Source organism: Salmo trutta, unplaced genomic scaffold (genome assembly GCF_901001165.1).
Source record: "Salmo trutta unplaced genomic scaffold, fSalTru1.1, whole genome shotgun sequence".
Taxonomy (NCBI): domain Eukaryota; kingdom Metazoa; phylum Chordata; class Actinopteri; order Salmoniformes; family Salmonidae; genus Salmo; species Salmo trutta.
The window spans coordinates 159,822-176,505 of record NW_021822480.1 but is presented as its reverse complement, the minus strand read 5'-3'; the positions used below and the strand labels follow the sequence as shown (position 1 = coordinate 176,505).

General features: G+C 43.1%; 1 protein-coding gene, 1 long non-coding RNA gene and 1 pseudogene across 2 annotated transcripts; 1 reads left to right on the top strand and 2 right to left on the bottom strand.

The window, feature by feature from the left end:
- The window catches only part of LOC115182381 (polysialoglycoprotein-like), a 60,370-nt pseudogene that overhangs the window by 37,136 nt on the left and 6,550 nt on the right, over positions 1-16,684 (bottom strand).
- On the top strand, positions 1,906-5,279 carry LOC115182387 (uncharacterized). Its single transcript, XR_003873729.1, has 3 exons — positions 1,906-2,302; positions 4,839-4,926; positions 5,247-5,279. It is a non-coding gene; the product is annotated as an uncharacterized LOC115182387 (long non-coding RNA).
- LOC115182383 (uncharacterized) lies at positions 9,049-15,465 on the bottom strand. The gene is made up of 2 exons (XM_029744000.1): positions 15,016-15,465; positions 9,049-9,592 (listed from the first exon to the last, which is right to left on the bottom strand). The coding sequence occupies exons 1-2, from the start codon at positions 15,435-15,437 to the stop codon at positions 9,067-9,069; spliced, it is 948 nt and encodes a 315-aa protein (XP_029599860.1). The 5' UTR covers positions 15,438-15,465; the 3' UTR covers positions 9,049-9,066.

The window sequence follows — 16,684 nt, the reverse complement described above, 5'->3', positions numbered from 1 at the left end:
TGCTGTTTGGGGTTTTAGGCTGGGTTTCTGTACAGCACTTTGAGATTTCAGCTGATGTACGAAGGGCTATATAAATAAATTTGATTTGATTTGATTTAAGGTGTGGCTGCATGTTTGTCGTGGACGCATCGTCACTCTTGATGTTCTTTTTCCAGATTGCAAGTGAAACACCTTTAGATGTGGTAAGTGCCAGTTGGTAACTTTTCCTCACAATTGCTTGTTTAAGGTATGGATGCAACACCCCAGTATGTCTGCAGGGGCTGGTCATTGAGATTTACCATGTTACACATGCTACTAGACTAACCTTCCAAGTAAATATGTTACAAGTCTGAACTGGCCATCCTTGTCTTTCCTCAACTAATTGAAAGCTCAGGGGCAGACATCCTGAACGACTTTGATGTCAGAGCTCCCATCAACCCTCTACACCTCGCTGTGAGTAAAGCATACCTGCTCCTGTAGTGGTCTCCATATGACAAATGGCACCCTATTCCCTATTTAGTACACTACTTTTGACCAGATCCTTATAGGCCCTGATCAAAAGTAGTTCACTACATAGGGAATAGGGTGCTATCTGGGAAGCAGGCATGGTGTTGATTTTCCACAGGAAGTTGACTGTCCAGACAGACTCACACACCAAATTCCTATCTGTTCCTGATTTGTGTAAAATACATGCATATTCTACACAGTGATGATGAGGATGATTTCCTTATTTTGCCATTTGAGTTAATCAACCTCAGAGGAGAAGTAGAGTGTTTGTTTCTCAATCCCACGCTTGGCAGGGACCTCCGATGTTGATGCTGGGCGGGAGCAAAAATGGGCTCCCGATTGAAAGACTCTGGTCTACTTTATAGGTCTAGCACTGTATTTCTGTTCAGGTGTACCACTGGTCTACTATAGGACATTGATTATATATCTATTCAGGCATACCACTGGACTTTGCTTGAGACTGTGTTTGTGGTTCTATTCAGGCGAACCACGGCCACCACCATGCTATGGAGGTCCTGGTTCAGTCTCTGCTGGATCTAGACGTGAGGGACAGCCAGGGGCGCACCAACTGGACCTGTCTGCCTTAAAAAGCCATGTGGAGTGTGTTGACGTCCTCATCAACCAGGGAGCCTCCATCCTGGTTAAAGACTTCACCCTGAAGAGGACCCCCATCCACACTGCAGGTACACATAGAATATCACATAGAGCTTCTGTAATTAAAAAGTTTTCCTGACCAAGATGGCCATTTGTTTGGTCATGTTGCTAGAACGACAATGTCCACTCTAGGGATGTTACATGGTATAGTGTGAAAATACCCACTAGACACTGATCTAAGGTCATTTTTTTGTCATGTTCTCCACTAATGATTGAGGATCTAGGGAGGGTAAGCTGATCCTAGATCAGTGCACAGGGGAGACTTCTATCCAGAACCAGGTACACAGCTAGCAGGTGACAGGCTTCGATGGCCTCAGCCCCAAACTTCTTTATTATCTGCTGTGTTAACATCATGAGGATGTCATCTAGCAACACCACTGTTCTAGAAATCTGTCTGTTCATGTGAAGGTTATAGTCGTCCAGCAATCTGCTCATATCCTCTGTTTATCCTCCTCTAACTACCAACGGTCAATCATCTGACATTCTTATATCCTCTCTGTTTATCCTCCTCTAGCTACCAACGGTCAATCATCTGACATTCTTATATCCTCTCTGTTTATCCTCCTCTAGCTACCAACGGTCAATCATCTGACATTCTTATATCCTCTCTGTTTTTCCTCCTCTAGCTACCAACGGTCAATCATCTGACATTCTTATATCCTCTCTGTTTATCTTCCTCTAGCTACCAACGGTCAATCATCTGACATTCTTATATCCTCTCTGTTTATCTTCCTCTAGCTACCAACGGTCAATCATCTGACATTCTTATATCCTCTCTGTTTATCATCCTCTAGCTACCAACGGTCAATCATCTGACATTCTTATATCCTCTCTGTTTATCCTCCTCTAGCTACCAACGGTCAATCATCTGACATTCTTATATCCTCTCTGTTTTTCCTCCTCTAGCTACCAACGGTCAATCATCTGACATTCTTATATCCTCTCTGTTTATCCTCCTCTAGCTACCAACGGTCAATCATCTGACATTCTTATATCCTCTCTGTTTTTCCTCCTCTAGCTACCAACGGTCAATCATCTGACATTCTTATATCCTCTCTGTTTATCTTCCTCTCGCTACCTACGGTCATTCGGAGTGTTTGCGTTTGCTGATTGGAAATGCTGACCTCCAGAGTGCAGTGGACGTTCACGACGGGAATAGACAGTAAGTCACTTGGGTTTTGGATACAATTCCTGAAATAAAGTGATTTTGACACTTGTGATGCATCCCAAATGGCAACCTATACCCTACTTCGTGCACTACTTTAAACCAAAGCCCTATGGGCTCAGGTCAAAAGTAGTGTACGATATAGGGAATAGGGTTGCCATTTGGGACTCAAACTGGTTATTACCATTTTTTGTCTTTTCCACCCTTGTCTGTCAGACGTGGTCAAGTGTAAATATGACTTCTTACATTAGCCTGACAGTGCATCTCACGAAAGACTGAACACTATCTCAGGCTAACATAGTTTGGAAAGCAATTGGCTATTGCTTCAAAGAGAAGACAATGAAAAGACTAATCTGTCTTTTAGTTATCAAAATTCTCAACTTAATTGAGCGAACAGTATTTTTGGCATTGGCTATATCCCCGGTGAGTGTGCATATTCACTTTCTTTATCCCTGGGTCAGTGCCACTTGAAAGTCATATTGAAAAATATTCTGCTAATCTCTATAGTCATATAAAGTGTAGTAGAATTGCACGATAAAACATATTTTAAAAAGGCCAATTTTTTTTCCTGTAAAGAGAAACATATCTGATATAGCCTAGCCTAGCCTTACTCCATCAAGCGCTGCAATGAACAGCCATTTTTTTGCAAACGGTGATTGAGTTATATTATTAGCCTAAATGATGACTATCCGATTTACTAATCACATTAGCAATAGTTAGCTATCTTACATAAGTCTGTAAATGTGATGATGCATAGAATGCTTTATATATTTTCTATGGTGAAAATTAGCTTCCCCTTAATAACCTCTTATGGCTAGGGGGCAGTATTTTCACGGCTGGATAAAAAACGTACCCGATTTAATCTGATTATTAGTCCTGCCCAGAAACTGGAATATGCATATAATTATTAGCTTTGGAGAGAAAACACTCCAAAGTTTCTGAAACTGTTTGAATGGTGTCTGTGAGTATAACAGAACTCCTATGGCAGGCAAAAACCTGAGATGCTTCTGTTCAGGAAGTACCCTGTCTGAACATTTCTTGCCCTTCTTTATTATCTCTATCGTTTACAAAGGATCTCTGCTCTTACGTGACAATTCACACGTCTCCAATGAGGTCTCATAGCCCGGGAAAAACAGGAATGACGTAATTCAAAGCCCTGGCTGAAACAAAGGAGAGCAAAAGCTAAGTGGTCACTCAATGGTCTAAGCCTTAGGCGCGTGACACGCCCCGCCCCCGGCTTTCGGTTTTTCCTTAGTTTACAGACAGGCAGATTCCCGGTCGGAATATTATCGCTTCTCTACGAGATAAATTGCATAAATATTGGTTTTAAACAGCGGTTGACATGCTTCGAAGTACGGTAATGGAATATTTAGAAATTTTTTGTCATATTTTGCGTCATGCTAGTGGCCGAGATTTAGCGTTGGGATAGTGTCTAGAACGCACGAACAAAACGTCGCTGTTTGGATATAACGATGGATTATTTGGGACCAAACCTACATTTGTTATTGAAGTAGAAGTCCTGGCAGTGTATTCTGATGAAGAACAAGCAAGATAAGAACATTTTTCTTATAGGAAATGTGATTTTGGTGAAGGCTAAACTTGCAGGGTGTCTAAATAGCTAGCCCTGTAACGCCGGGCTATGTACTTAGATTATTGCAAAATGTGCTTCATCCGAAAAGCTATTTTAAAATCGGACATATCGAGTGCATAGAGGAGTTCTGTATCTATAATTCTTAAAATAATTGTTATGCTTTTTGTGAACGTTTATCATGAGTAATTTAGTAAAATCACCGGAAGTGTTCGGTGGGAATGCTAGTTCTGAACGTCACATGCTAATGTAAAAAGCTGGTTTTTGATATAAATATGAACTTGATTGAACAGACATGCATGTATTGTATAACACAATGTCCTAGGTGTGTCATCTGTTGAAGATCATCAAAGGTTAGTGCTGCATTTAGCTATGGTTTGGGTTTATGTGACATGATATGCTAGCTTGAAAAATGGCTGTGTGATTATTTCTGGCTGGGTACTCTGCTGACATAATCTAATGTTTTGCTTTCGCTGTAAAGCCTTTTTGAAATCGGACAGTTTGGTTAGATAAAGGAGAGTCTTGTCTTTAAATAGCTGTAAAATAGTCATATGTTTGAAAAGTGTACGTTTTCGGATTTAGAGGAGTTTGAATTTCGCGCCCCGCCCATCATTGGATATTGGAGCAATCGTTCCGCTAGCGGAACGTGTAGATGTAAGAGTTAACTTGAGACTCGCATGCCTATGAGCAAGACAGTTAGGCCTAAACACTCTGTTTTCCTTTGCTAATGTTTCCCCCGTCCGTCCGTCCGTCCATCGGCTGTCAGTTATGTCGATGACTGTGTACATACGGCACGCCAATCACCGACACCGGAAGTCCCATGACCGTCACAGCCCTAGTTGTATGCTTGAGTTTGTTCAAAAGAGGCTTTGATGCCAGATTTTTGCAGATTTTGCTTTAGTTTTCCTCAGCCTGTGTTTTGTTTCTCTCTCCTTTTCCTGTTAGATGGTGAGGCTGCTTCTCTCCAGAGGAGCCAACATTAATGCTTTTGACAAGAAGGACCGCCGAGCAATCCACAGGGCTGCTTACATGGGTAATGAGTTGACCACATCATTTACATTCTGACTAATGTCCTTATCCCAGTGAGTGAATGAATTGGCTGTGTGTTAGCCTCACAGCTCAGCTGTATGGTCTACCTCTAGTGTGTTATTATGTAAGAATGATGGACTAAGTATGTTGATAAGATGTAGGTTTTCAATTGTACTAACACGATGTAGGTATTGCTAATGGTGCTGTGTACCACTGTAAACTAACCTCTCTCCCTCAGCCTATCTCTCTGCATCTGTCTCTCTCTCTCTCCATCTCTGTTTCTCTCTCGGTCTCTCTCTCTGTCTCTCTTCCCCTCCCCCATAGGGCACATTGAGGAGGTGAAACTGCTGGCCTCTCATGGATCAGATGTGTCCTGTAAAGACAAGAAGGCCTACACCCCTCTCCACTCTGCAGCATTCAGCGGCATGATCAGCACGGTCAAGTAACTCCTAGACCTTGGGGTGGATGTGAGTCAATTCATACATACACCTCCCCGCATTCAACTGTGTAGTCCCTGTTCAATTACAACGCCACGAAAAGACAGAGCTCTAGTGCGTTGGAGAATGATTTCCTTTCAAGTAATGAAGATATGGAGGTTGGGCCAGGGGGTTGGGGCCAGGGGGTTGGGGCCAGGGGGTTGGGACCAGTGTGTTGGGGCCAGGGATTTTTCATAAGAAAGTAATGAAGAGAGGTTGGGCCAGTGCGTCGTGGCCAGGGAGTTTTCATAACCAAGTAATGAAGAGATGGAGATTGGATCCAGAGGGTTGGGACCCAGTGTGTCGGGACCCAGTATGTCAAGTTTGCTGACGACACGAAGGCGATGAGAGGTCAGAGACTTGGCATTGTGGTGCCAGGACAACCTCTCCCTCATTGCCAGTAAGACCAAGGAGCTGATCATGGACTACAGGAGCAAGAGGGGAGAGCACGTCCCCATCCACATCAACAGGGCTGTTCCTTGGCGACCTAACATGGTCCACACACACCCGCACAGTCGGTAAGAGGGCGCGCCAGGAGGCTGAAATATTTGGCATGGGCACTCGCATCCTCAAAAAGTTAAAGGGTCTTGCTCTGACCCTACGCACAATCACTAGACTGTATACAAAGCATATGCACACTCACACACACTACATTCACACTCCCACACACACACACACAAACCGACACAACCCAAACACACATGCATACACATTACACACTCTCACAAACACACACCTTTACACTCATCATTTGCAGCTGCTGCTCTGTTCTTTATTTTGCTATTATTATTATTATTATTATTATCTATCCTGATGCCTAGTCACTTTACCCTGCCTTCTTGTACATATCTACCTCAAATACCTCGTACCCCTGCACACTGATCTGGAACTGGTACTCCTTGTATATAGCTTTATTCTTGGTTATTTTATTCCTCGTGTTACAATATATACAGTACCAGTCAAAAGTTTGGACACACCTACTCATTCCAGGGTTTCTTTATTTTTTTTTTACAATTTTCTACATTGTAGAACATCAAAAGTATGAAATAACACATAAGGAATCCTGTAGTAACCAAAAATGTGTTAAACAAATCAAAATATATTTTATATTTGAGATTCTTCAAAGTAGCCACCCTTTGCCTCGATGACAGCTTTGCACACTCTTGGCATTCTCTCAACCAGCTTCATGAGGTACTAACCTGGAATGCATTTCAATTAACAGGTGTGCCTTGTTCAAAGTTAATTTGTGGATTTTTTTTCCTTCTTAGTGCGTATGAGCCAATCACTTGTTTTGTGACAAGGTAAGGGTGGTATACAGAAGATAGCCCTATTTGGTAAAATACCAAGTCCATATCATGGCAAGAACAGCTCAAATAAGCAAAGAGAAACAAAAGTCTATTATTATTTTAAGACATGAAGTTCAGTCAATCGGGAAAATGTCAAGAACTTTGAATGTTTCTTCAAGTGCAGTTGCAAAATCCATCAAGCGCTATGTCTCTCATGAGGACCGCCACAGGAAAGGAAGACCCAGAGTTACCTCTGCTGTAAAGTTCAAGTAACAGACACATCTCAACATCAACTGTTCAGAGGAGACTACGTGAATCAGGCCTTCATGGTGAAATTGCTGCCAAGAAACCACTACTAAAGGACACCAATAAGAAGAAGAGACTTGCTTGGGCCAAGAAACATGAGCAATGGACATTAGACCGGTGGAAATCTGTCCTTTTGGGAAAGCAATCCAGGTGAAGCTGGTTGAGAGAACGCCAAGAGTGTGCAAAGGGTGGCTACATTGAAGACTCTATATAAATATAAAATAGATTTTGATATGTTTAACACTTTTTTGGTTACTACATGATTCCATATGTGTTATTTCATGGTTTTGAGTTCTTCACTATTATTTTACAATGTAGAAAATAGTCAAAATAAAGAAAAACCTTTGAATGAGTAGGTGAGTCCAAACATTTGATTGGTACTGTATATATATATATATATATATTCTCTAGTTTTGTACTCTGCATCGTTGGGGTGGGCTCGTAAGCAAGCATTTCACAGTAAAGAGTTGATTTGAGAGGGAAAGACAAAGAGCGAGGGAGTCCAAATGTATTCTGACCTAGTCTTTAGTATGAAACCATTTTTAATGAGACGAGTAAAAAACATTAAAGGAACAGTTGTCTCCATGTCTCGTCCGTACCTGGTAGAGTACTCGGGTGGGGGTCCCGCAAAGTTCATCCCAATGGCTGGGGGAGGAGGGTAGGCCTCATTGGTCATGTAGGGACATATCTTTTCCAGAGAATCTACTAATTTTCCTTCCTGAGGAAATTGCAAGAAATTACCGGGCTTCCCGTTCAAACCGAAAGTGCTATTTAGAAGCATATGTTTTATTTAACCAGGTAAGTTGACTGAGAACACATTCTCATTTACAGCAATGACCTGGGGAATACTTACAGGGGAGGGGGGTGAATGAGCCAATAGTAAGCTTGGGATGATTAGGTGACCATGATAGTATGAGGGCCAGATTGGGAATTTAGCCATGACACCAGGGTTAACACCCCTACTCTAACAATACCGGCCCCTAATTGTTAACTGCACTGAGTGGACAACAATTACTTAATATTCAAACGTAGAGCCAATACACAAAACATTCTATACCAGAGCACCATTACAGTTCATAGCTATATACAAATATACAAGGTGCCATATAGGAAAATAGTCCGTAGATCTCAGTCTGAGTTGAAGTGTTCAGGTGTTCAACTTCCAAAAATGTCAAGAGTATGACGTCCAAAAAATGTATGACTACGACATCAAAGAATGTAAGAGTACAACATCAACGAATCAGAGGTGCACGTGATTCAAAGATGGAGCACTGTGTATGTGTGTGTGTGTGTGTGTGTGTCTCTCACTCCGCCGACTCCAGGAGCAGACAGAGTTTATTGATAGGTCTCTGTAAGATATTGGTCTTGGTCTTAACCATGACGCTCCGGACAAGACCTTTGGCCCCTGGCAAAGCTTCCACCACACGCCCCATTAGCCAAGAGTTCCTAGGGGCGGTGTCGTCGACGATGACCACAAGGTCACCAGGACTAAAGTTTCTCTTAGTTTTGTTCCACTTGTTCCGCTCCTGCATAAGTGGAAGATACTCCCTGATCCATCTCTTCCAGAAGAGGTCAGTAATATATTGTACATGCTTCCATCTCCTTCGTGAGTATAGGTCGCTTCTCTGGAATAGTCCTGGTGGCAGGACTGGCTTTGCTTTCAGATGAAGCAGATGGTTCGGAGTCAGGGGTTCTAGATCATTAGGGTCATTTGTTACAGTTGTGATTGGTCTGTCGTTCATGATCGCCTCAACTTCACACAAGGCTGTCTGCAAAGCCTCATCATCCAGTACTTGCTCTTTAAGGACTGAATAGAGGATCTTTTTCACTAGTCGGATCAACCTCTCCCATACCCCCCCATGGTGGGCTCCAGAAGGAGGATTGAATGAGCATGTCACTCCTTCCTTCAGTAATTCATTTTGAATCTTGTTGTGATCCAGCTCTTTCAGAGCTTCTCCTAGCTCTCTGTGTGTTCCAACAAAGTTGGTGCCATTGTCTGTTCTGATACTTGTGACTGGGCCCCTTCGACAGATGAACCTGCGCAGGGCATTAATGCAGGAATCAGTATCCAGATAACTAGCAACTTCTAGATGGACAGCTCGACTCACAAGGCAAGTAAAGATCACACCATACCGCTTCACATGAACGCAGCCTCGCTTCACCTCTATGGGGCCGAAGTAATCTATGCCCACATGGGTGAAAGGCGGCCCTCCACCACTGTTTTGCTTTCGATAGGTCACGGATCATAGCAACCCTATTAGCCACAAAGGTATGGAATCTCTTGGTATCGTTGCGGATGTATTTTAGCACAGACTGGCTGTCTGTCCAGAAAGTTGAATCCTCAAGTTCAATCTGGAGCTCCAACCTTAACATCCTGTCCACTCTCACTGCCAATGTTGCTGCAGCAAGTTCCAGTCTGGGGATCGTCATCTGCTTGAGTGGAGTGACCCTTGATTTCCCCAGTATGAATGCAATGTGGACCTTTCCCATACCGTTTGTGAACCTAAGGTAGCTTGCCGTGCCATAACCTTGCTCACTTGCGTCACCGAAGTGATGCAGCTGTGCGGTCTTGACTTGACCAAAGTTCTCAGGCATCATACACCTGTCTATCTGGAAAGCTGGTCTAGCTCTGAGAGCCATCTCTTCCATGAAATAGAGTGTTCTTCGGGGATGACTTCGTCCCATCCACACTTTAGCTTGCAGAGCACTTGAAGAATTTGCTTTGCCTTTAATACGAATGGGGCGAGGAAACCTAATGGATCATAAACAGAGCTGACAGTAGAGAGAATACCTCTTCTTATAAGGGGTCTGTTCTTGACAATGACTCGGAAGGTAAACGCATCTCTTTCAATGTTCCATCGGATTCCAAGTGCTCTTTCAACAGGCAGCTTTTCTCTGTCCAGGTCCAGTTCTTTTATCTGCTTGGCTTTGTGTTCATCAGGGATAGAAGCCAGCACAGCACGGCTGTTGCCGACCCACTTGGTCAATTTGAACCCACCCTGAGAGCACACATCCATGAGGTTTTTTGTGAGAGCTATGGCTTGTTCTTCTGTGGCCACTGACTTGAGGCAGTCATCAACGTAGAAGTTGGACTTGACTGTTTGAATCACTTCTTCATCGTACCTCTCACAGTTGTCTTCTGCAGTCTTTCGTAGTGCAAAATTTGCACAACTTGGAGAGGATATAGCACCGAAAAGATGTACTGTCATTCTGTACTCCTCCAATCTTTTGTTAGTGTCACCATCCGGCCACCATAGGAATCGCAGGAAGTCTAAGTCATCTTCATGGACACGTACTTGATGGAACATTCCTTCGATATCTGCCATCATGGCAATGTGCTCTTGCCGAAATCTTAGCAAGACTCCTATAAGCGTGTTTGCCAGGTCAGGGCCTTGAAGGAGTTCACTGTTAAGAGATGTACCTTTATAGGATGATGAACAGTCAAACACCACTCGTATTGTTCCTTTGCGCTTATGGTGAACGCCATGGTGTGGTATGTACCATACCTTGCCTTTCTCTCTGAGAAGCTGTTCTTGTGGTACCTTCTCGGCATAACCTTTTGTTATCATCTCTTCCATGAAGCCTTTGTACTCTGCAGCATAACCTTCATCCTTCTTAAACTTCCTGATGATATTTAGAGCCCGCTGCTTTGCCATGTCACGATTGTTCGGCAGGACTACCTGTTTGTTGCGAAAGGGCAACGGTAAGTAGTAGTGACGGTCTTTGAGGGTTATGGAGCTTGATACTATCTCCATAAACTTACGATCCTCAGCTGACATCTCACTTTTCTCTTCATACTCTCTCTCAGGGAAGTCATGGTTGTATTGATTTACAAGAAGAACCCCCAGGTCGGCCATTGAGATACGATTGGCCATCACCGTAGGACATCCAGATTCTTCTGCCATGGTACAATTGTTAAGAGGACCGTTCATCACCCATCCAAAGATGGTTTTCACTGCATACGGTCCGTTGCCTTGGCTATTTATGATTTGCCAGGGTTCCATTGCCTTTGGAGCATTTACGCCAATCAGGAGTTCGACGTCGGCATCAATTTCCTTCAACTGAACCTCTTTCAGGTATGGCCACCTTTTGAGATCTTTCTGAGTGGGAATGTTCTCTCTTGTCACTGGGATCTTATTTTGGGTGTAGACCTTTGGTAATGCAAGAAATGTGTTGCCTTCCACGTTGCCAATCTCTAATCCAGATATCTCAAAGCTCTTGGTAGGACTCTCCTGCCCCATTGTGCGTAGCAGAATTTCAGTCTCACTGCATTTAGCATTCAGCTGCCTCATAAGTCTTTCCGTACAAAATGTTGCAGAGCTACCAGAATCAAGAAACGCATAGGTTAACACAGACTTGCTTCCATTTGCCACCTTTACTTGAACTGGCACAATTGCAAGTGCACAATCTGTACCGGCCCCGGTATCTTCACCAGCTTCCAGTGAGACAAGAGCACTGCTGACAGTCTCCTCCCGCTTTACTGCTACACCACTCATATCTGCCGTTTGAGATCTAAATCTCTCTCTTCCTTCAATGTGCATGATAGTGGGGTGCTTTCTTTGACAGCTCTGACAGGTCATCCTTCTTTTACATTCTTTGCTTAAGTGTCCTCTCATCAAACAGCCAAAACAAAGGCCTTTTGATCTCAGAAACTCAACCTTGGATTCGTGTGGCTGTGCCTTCACCTGTTGGCAGTCGACCAATAAATGCTCTCCAGCACAAAATACGCATGAGATACTGGGAGCGTCAGAAGGGTAGGTGCCTGGTCTCTTTACTTTTAATGTTTGTTCTTTTAGAGGTTTTTCAGAGTCACAATCTGCCACTACAGCTACTGCAGTGGCAAAGCTGCTTCCCCTACTCTTGGACTTGAACTGCTGTTTAAAGTCAGCTTCTGTTCTGGTTTTTAAAAACTTTTTGTTGGACAGGGGATCTTGAATATCTCCATACAACGGATCATGCAGTATTTTGGCCTGTTTTTCCATGAACGTCACAAGGTCACTGAACTGGGCCCTCAGGTGTCTTCTCTCTAAAATATCACATGCTGTAGACCTCCATTTTTCCCTTAGTTTGTAGGGAAGTTTTGACATGATCAACTTTATGTTGGAGGGAAGATTAAGCTCTTCCATGTTCTGTAGGTCTTGCATAGCGTTACAGCAACCTCTAAGATAGAGTGCATAGCCACCCAGTCCCTTTCCATCATCCGGTTTGATGTTTGTCCAGTTCCAAGCTTTTTCCATGTAAGCAGTGGTGACTTTGATTTCATTGCCAAAGTGTTCCTTTAACAACCTCTTAGCCTCTGCATAGCCTCTTCTGGCTTCCATATGCAGACAACTACGTACCAGATCCTTGGGCTGACCAGTGGTGTACTGTTCCAGGTAATAGAGCCTATCCTGGTGACTGCTCGTCTTATCTTCTATACCATGTTCAAATGCACGCATGAATGGCCTAAAGTTCAGAGGATCACCGTCAAACATAGGTATCTCCCTAACAGGGAGTGTGGCCTGTTTGTGCTGTAGTACAAGAAGGTCAGCAATTTCATTCTGCCTTTGCATGACAGAAGAGAGGTTATCATGGCTGGTATTATCGCTGATACCCGCAGTGTTGATTCTGTGTTGATTGCTAGACCTTGCTGTTGGCTGCTGAAGGATGTGGTTCATGACTGTCCTCTGAATAGGTTTTGATGGCTTTGTTGTCGGTTGTTGTAAAACCCTTTGTAGTGGGGTCTTTGGAACTGCACATAATGCAGCAAACTCAACAGGTGATGGTTCAGGTTCCACATAGACCTCAGGTACCTGGTTCTCAAAATAAGAGTTCATTCCATCTTCTTGGCTTAGTAAATGGGCTGCCACAGCATGGGATTGAGAAGTACACTCAACACTCTCCAGGACCTTCAGTTTGGCATTATATGCTGCTATGTCCGTTTCCAGTGCCATTTTCTCCATCCTAACATTCAGTTGAGCTTTCTCCAGTTCCAGTGCATGCTTGTCCTGTAATGATGCTTGGCGAGCTAGTAGAGCTGCTCGTTCTGCCTCAGCTTTTAGGCGTACAGAGGTCACTGAGGAAGCCGTCTTAGAATACTTTGTTTTACTTGATGTTTTTGACACATTGGAAATGCTGTCATGTGGTTCAATGAGCGTTTGTGGCTCAACTTCAGCTTTTTTCCATATTTCCACCTTTTTCAGGAAATGTTCATAAGTTCTCATTCTTGGTTGATAATAGTTAATGCTCTCCTGTTCTTGTTCCTCCTCTGTGACCAGCTCTAGCACAGATTCATGAGCATTCTTAAAGTCATTGAGAACAGCATCAAATGCTTCAAGACTCTCATTCACAGTTTCAATGTTTCCTCCATCAACAAGAAGGATTTTTATTTCATTCATTTTGCGTGTACACACTCCAAGTTTGCCTCTCCGGGCTGCATAGAGTGAATTTAAATGCTCCTCTGCCCTCTCCAGTGGAGTCTTATTTGGGATTTCATCCTCCATCATTCACTTTTAGTTCACTCAATTTACAATGACACAGTTGTTGGTTTGATTGTTAAACGTAATGCCCCTTTAGACCTCCTTTAATGCTTTAAGACAGTCATCCATTTCAGCATATTGACCCATTTTGAATTGAACATGTGCAAGTTCGGCATTTTAGTTGCGTTTTAAACATTTCATCCATTTATACGTTTTGTCCCTTTAATGAAGTTTGAACACGCAGTATCATTCGTTGCGTGGATGCATTTCCACGTTAGGCCAAATATTAGACATATGATTAGGTTACATTGTGCTTAGGATCTCAGTTTTTCCCAAACTTAAACTTCTTAATTGTTTTCACAGCGCTGTGTTTTTAATTCCATTCCCAAGTTTATCAAACATTCCAATTATAAGCACATTTGCGCTTCCATAATATGCATGATCAAACGATCGCATTGAACAGGGCAGCTCATTCATTCGCAGTGGTTACTCACGGCTGGCGAATTCTAGGAGTTCAAGTCCTTCCAAGCGAGCTGTCCTTATGGTACGAATGCAATTACAAATAGAACAATATCCAGCGTGTGTCCAAAACCGGAGATTTCCTTCCGATAGCAATCCTTCACGGAGTTTTTTGACTTGATTGTAGTGGCTTCCTTTCCTCTTTACCATAGCCACTGCCCAAGCCTGAAGCGGGGTTGTTTGGTACGCATACAGTCCACACTCAAGGTTTCCAAAAAGCCAAACATTCAATGTGATCCAGGGATATGGTGCAACAAAAATGTTTATTCTTCTTATATCTAACAGGAAAATGAATATCCAATCAACTTAAAACATAGGTTACTTGATATGGAAAATACACAATATGACCTGTCTGTATGGTCAAAAAACTATACCGCTCCCGCGTCTAGCAAGGACTCCTCCCCCCAAAGGCCCAACTTCCTGCTTTTATCCTAACACACTTACTGCAGTACAATGAATGGCAAGAGGGGGGGGGACAAAACTAAGTTACACTAACAACAAATGAATACATCTCAATCAGGTAAATATAAATCATAAAGGTACGTACCTAATATTTCATCGTATACATTCATATTTACACAAATATACATGGAGCTCTGAATGTTCTGTCTTTTATACAAATATGTCCAAATCGGCTCTGTGTTTGGAGTTCAAATACCTCCACTGTTTTGCTTTCGATAGGTCACGGATCATAGCAACCCTATTAGCCACAAAGGTATGGAATCTCTTGGTATCGTTGCGGATGTATTTTAGCACAGACTGGCTGTCTGTCCAGAAAGTTGAATCCTCAAGTTCAATCTGGAGCTCCAACCTTAACATCCTGTCCACTCTCACTGCCAATGTTGCTGCAGCAAGTTCCAGTCTGGGGATCGTCATCTGCTTGAGGGGAGTGACCCTTGATTTCCCCAATATGAATGCAATGTGGACCTTTCCCATACCGTTTGTGAACCTAAGGTAGCTTGCCGTGCCATAACCTTGCTCACTTGCGTCACCGAAGTGATGCAGCTGTGCGGTCTTGACTTGACCAAAGTTCTCAGGCATCATACACCTGTCTATCTGGAATCTGGAAAGCTGGTCTAGCTCTGAGAGCCATCTCTTCCATGAAATAGAGTGTTCTTCGGGGATGACTTCGTCCCATCCACACTTTAGCTTGCAGAGCACTTGAAGAATTTGCTTTGCCTTTAATACGAATGGGGCGAGGAAACCTAATGGATCATAAACAGAGCTGACAGTAGAGAGAATACCTCTTCTTGTAAGGGGTCTGTTCTTGACAATGACTCGGAAGGTAAACACATCTCTTTCAATGTTCCATCGGATTCCAAGTGCTCTTTCAACAGGCAGCTTCTCTCTGTCCAGGTCCAGTTCTTTTATCTGCTTGGCTTTGTGTTCATCAGGGATAGAAGCCAGCACAGCACGGCTGTTGCCGACCCACTTGGTCAATTTGAACCCACCCTGAGAGCACACATCCATGAGGTTTTTTGTGAGAGCTATGGCTTGTTCTTCTTTGGCCACTGACTTGAGGCAGTCATCAACGTAGAAGTTGGACTTGACTGTTTGAATCACCTCTTCATCGTAGCTCTCACAGTTAGCCATGACACCAGTGTTAACACCCCTACTCTAACAATAAGTGCCATGGGATCTTTAGTGACCACAGAGAGTCAGGACACCTGTTTAACGTCCCACCCAAAAGACAGCACATGTCCCCAATCACTGCCCTGGGATATTATTTTAGACCAGAGGAAAGAGTGACTTCTACTGGCCCTCCAACACCACTTCCAGCAGCAACTGGTCTCCAATCTAGGGACTGACCAGGACCAACCCTGCTTAGCTTCAGAAGCAAGCCAGCTGTGGGATGCAGGGTGTTAAGCAGCGAATAAAATCCAACATGATTATACCACTCTACATGGAGAAATATACACTAATGGGTTCTTGTATTTGTTGCTATTTAATCAACTCAAAGTCACCACACTATTTCATTGATGTAGCCTAGTTTTAACCGGTCTATGAGGCACTGTTGGCCGACGGGTCAAATATTAGGTTATTACAGTAGCCTACCTTTCACTGAAAGATGCATTTTGGTCCTTTCCTCTCCCCTTACACCTGGCTATCAAGGGAATTTGGGAAGGTTGTGGCTGTTTATACTTCAGTTATTGTGATGATTTTGGCAGAGGAAACAAATCAATCTCTGATAATCTAACAGTTACGCTGTAGCGGAGATTCAGCACAATGGATAGCGCCGCAGTTGATCAATTGCACGTGAACCTAAACCCGCAGTTTATCATGTGCAATTCTTCGGCTATATTTACATCAAATCTTCTCAGGCCTACCTATTTCATCTGTTCTCCAGCAATAAAGTCCATTATCAAGTTAATATTCATTTAGTCACAGCATAAATTAAACGTGAGCCTACACAATCAAATTAACTTGTCAAGACCCTGCCATTCTTCTCCGTTATTTCTTTTATTCAAGACAAAATACCCCCAGTTCTCGCATTATTTTACAGACTTGGTCAGAAAGGGTAACTGATTCTCAAGACCCAGACAAACAAATGTAGAATAACATTCAATACACAAACTTAGGCTACATAACAGGGGCGGAAATCCCAGGGGGGACGGGGGATACACGACCCCTCCATCCTGGGAAAAATATGATTTGTCCCCCCCAATATATCACTGTAAACATAACTCTGTAATTTCAATAATATAAATAATACGCAA

Coding starts and splice junctions, on each gene's coding strand:
- LOC115182383 (XM_029744000.1), bottom strand. CDS start 15,437: ATGGATGTGTGCTCTCAGGGTGGGTTCAAATTGACCAAGTGGGTCGGC. Junction 9,593..15,015: donor TCCAGATTCCAGATAGACAG/GTGTATGATGCC, acceptor CCAGATAGACAG/GTGTATGATGCCTGAGAACT.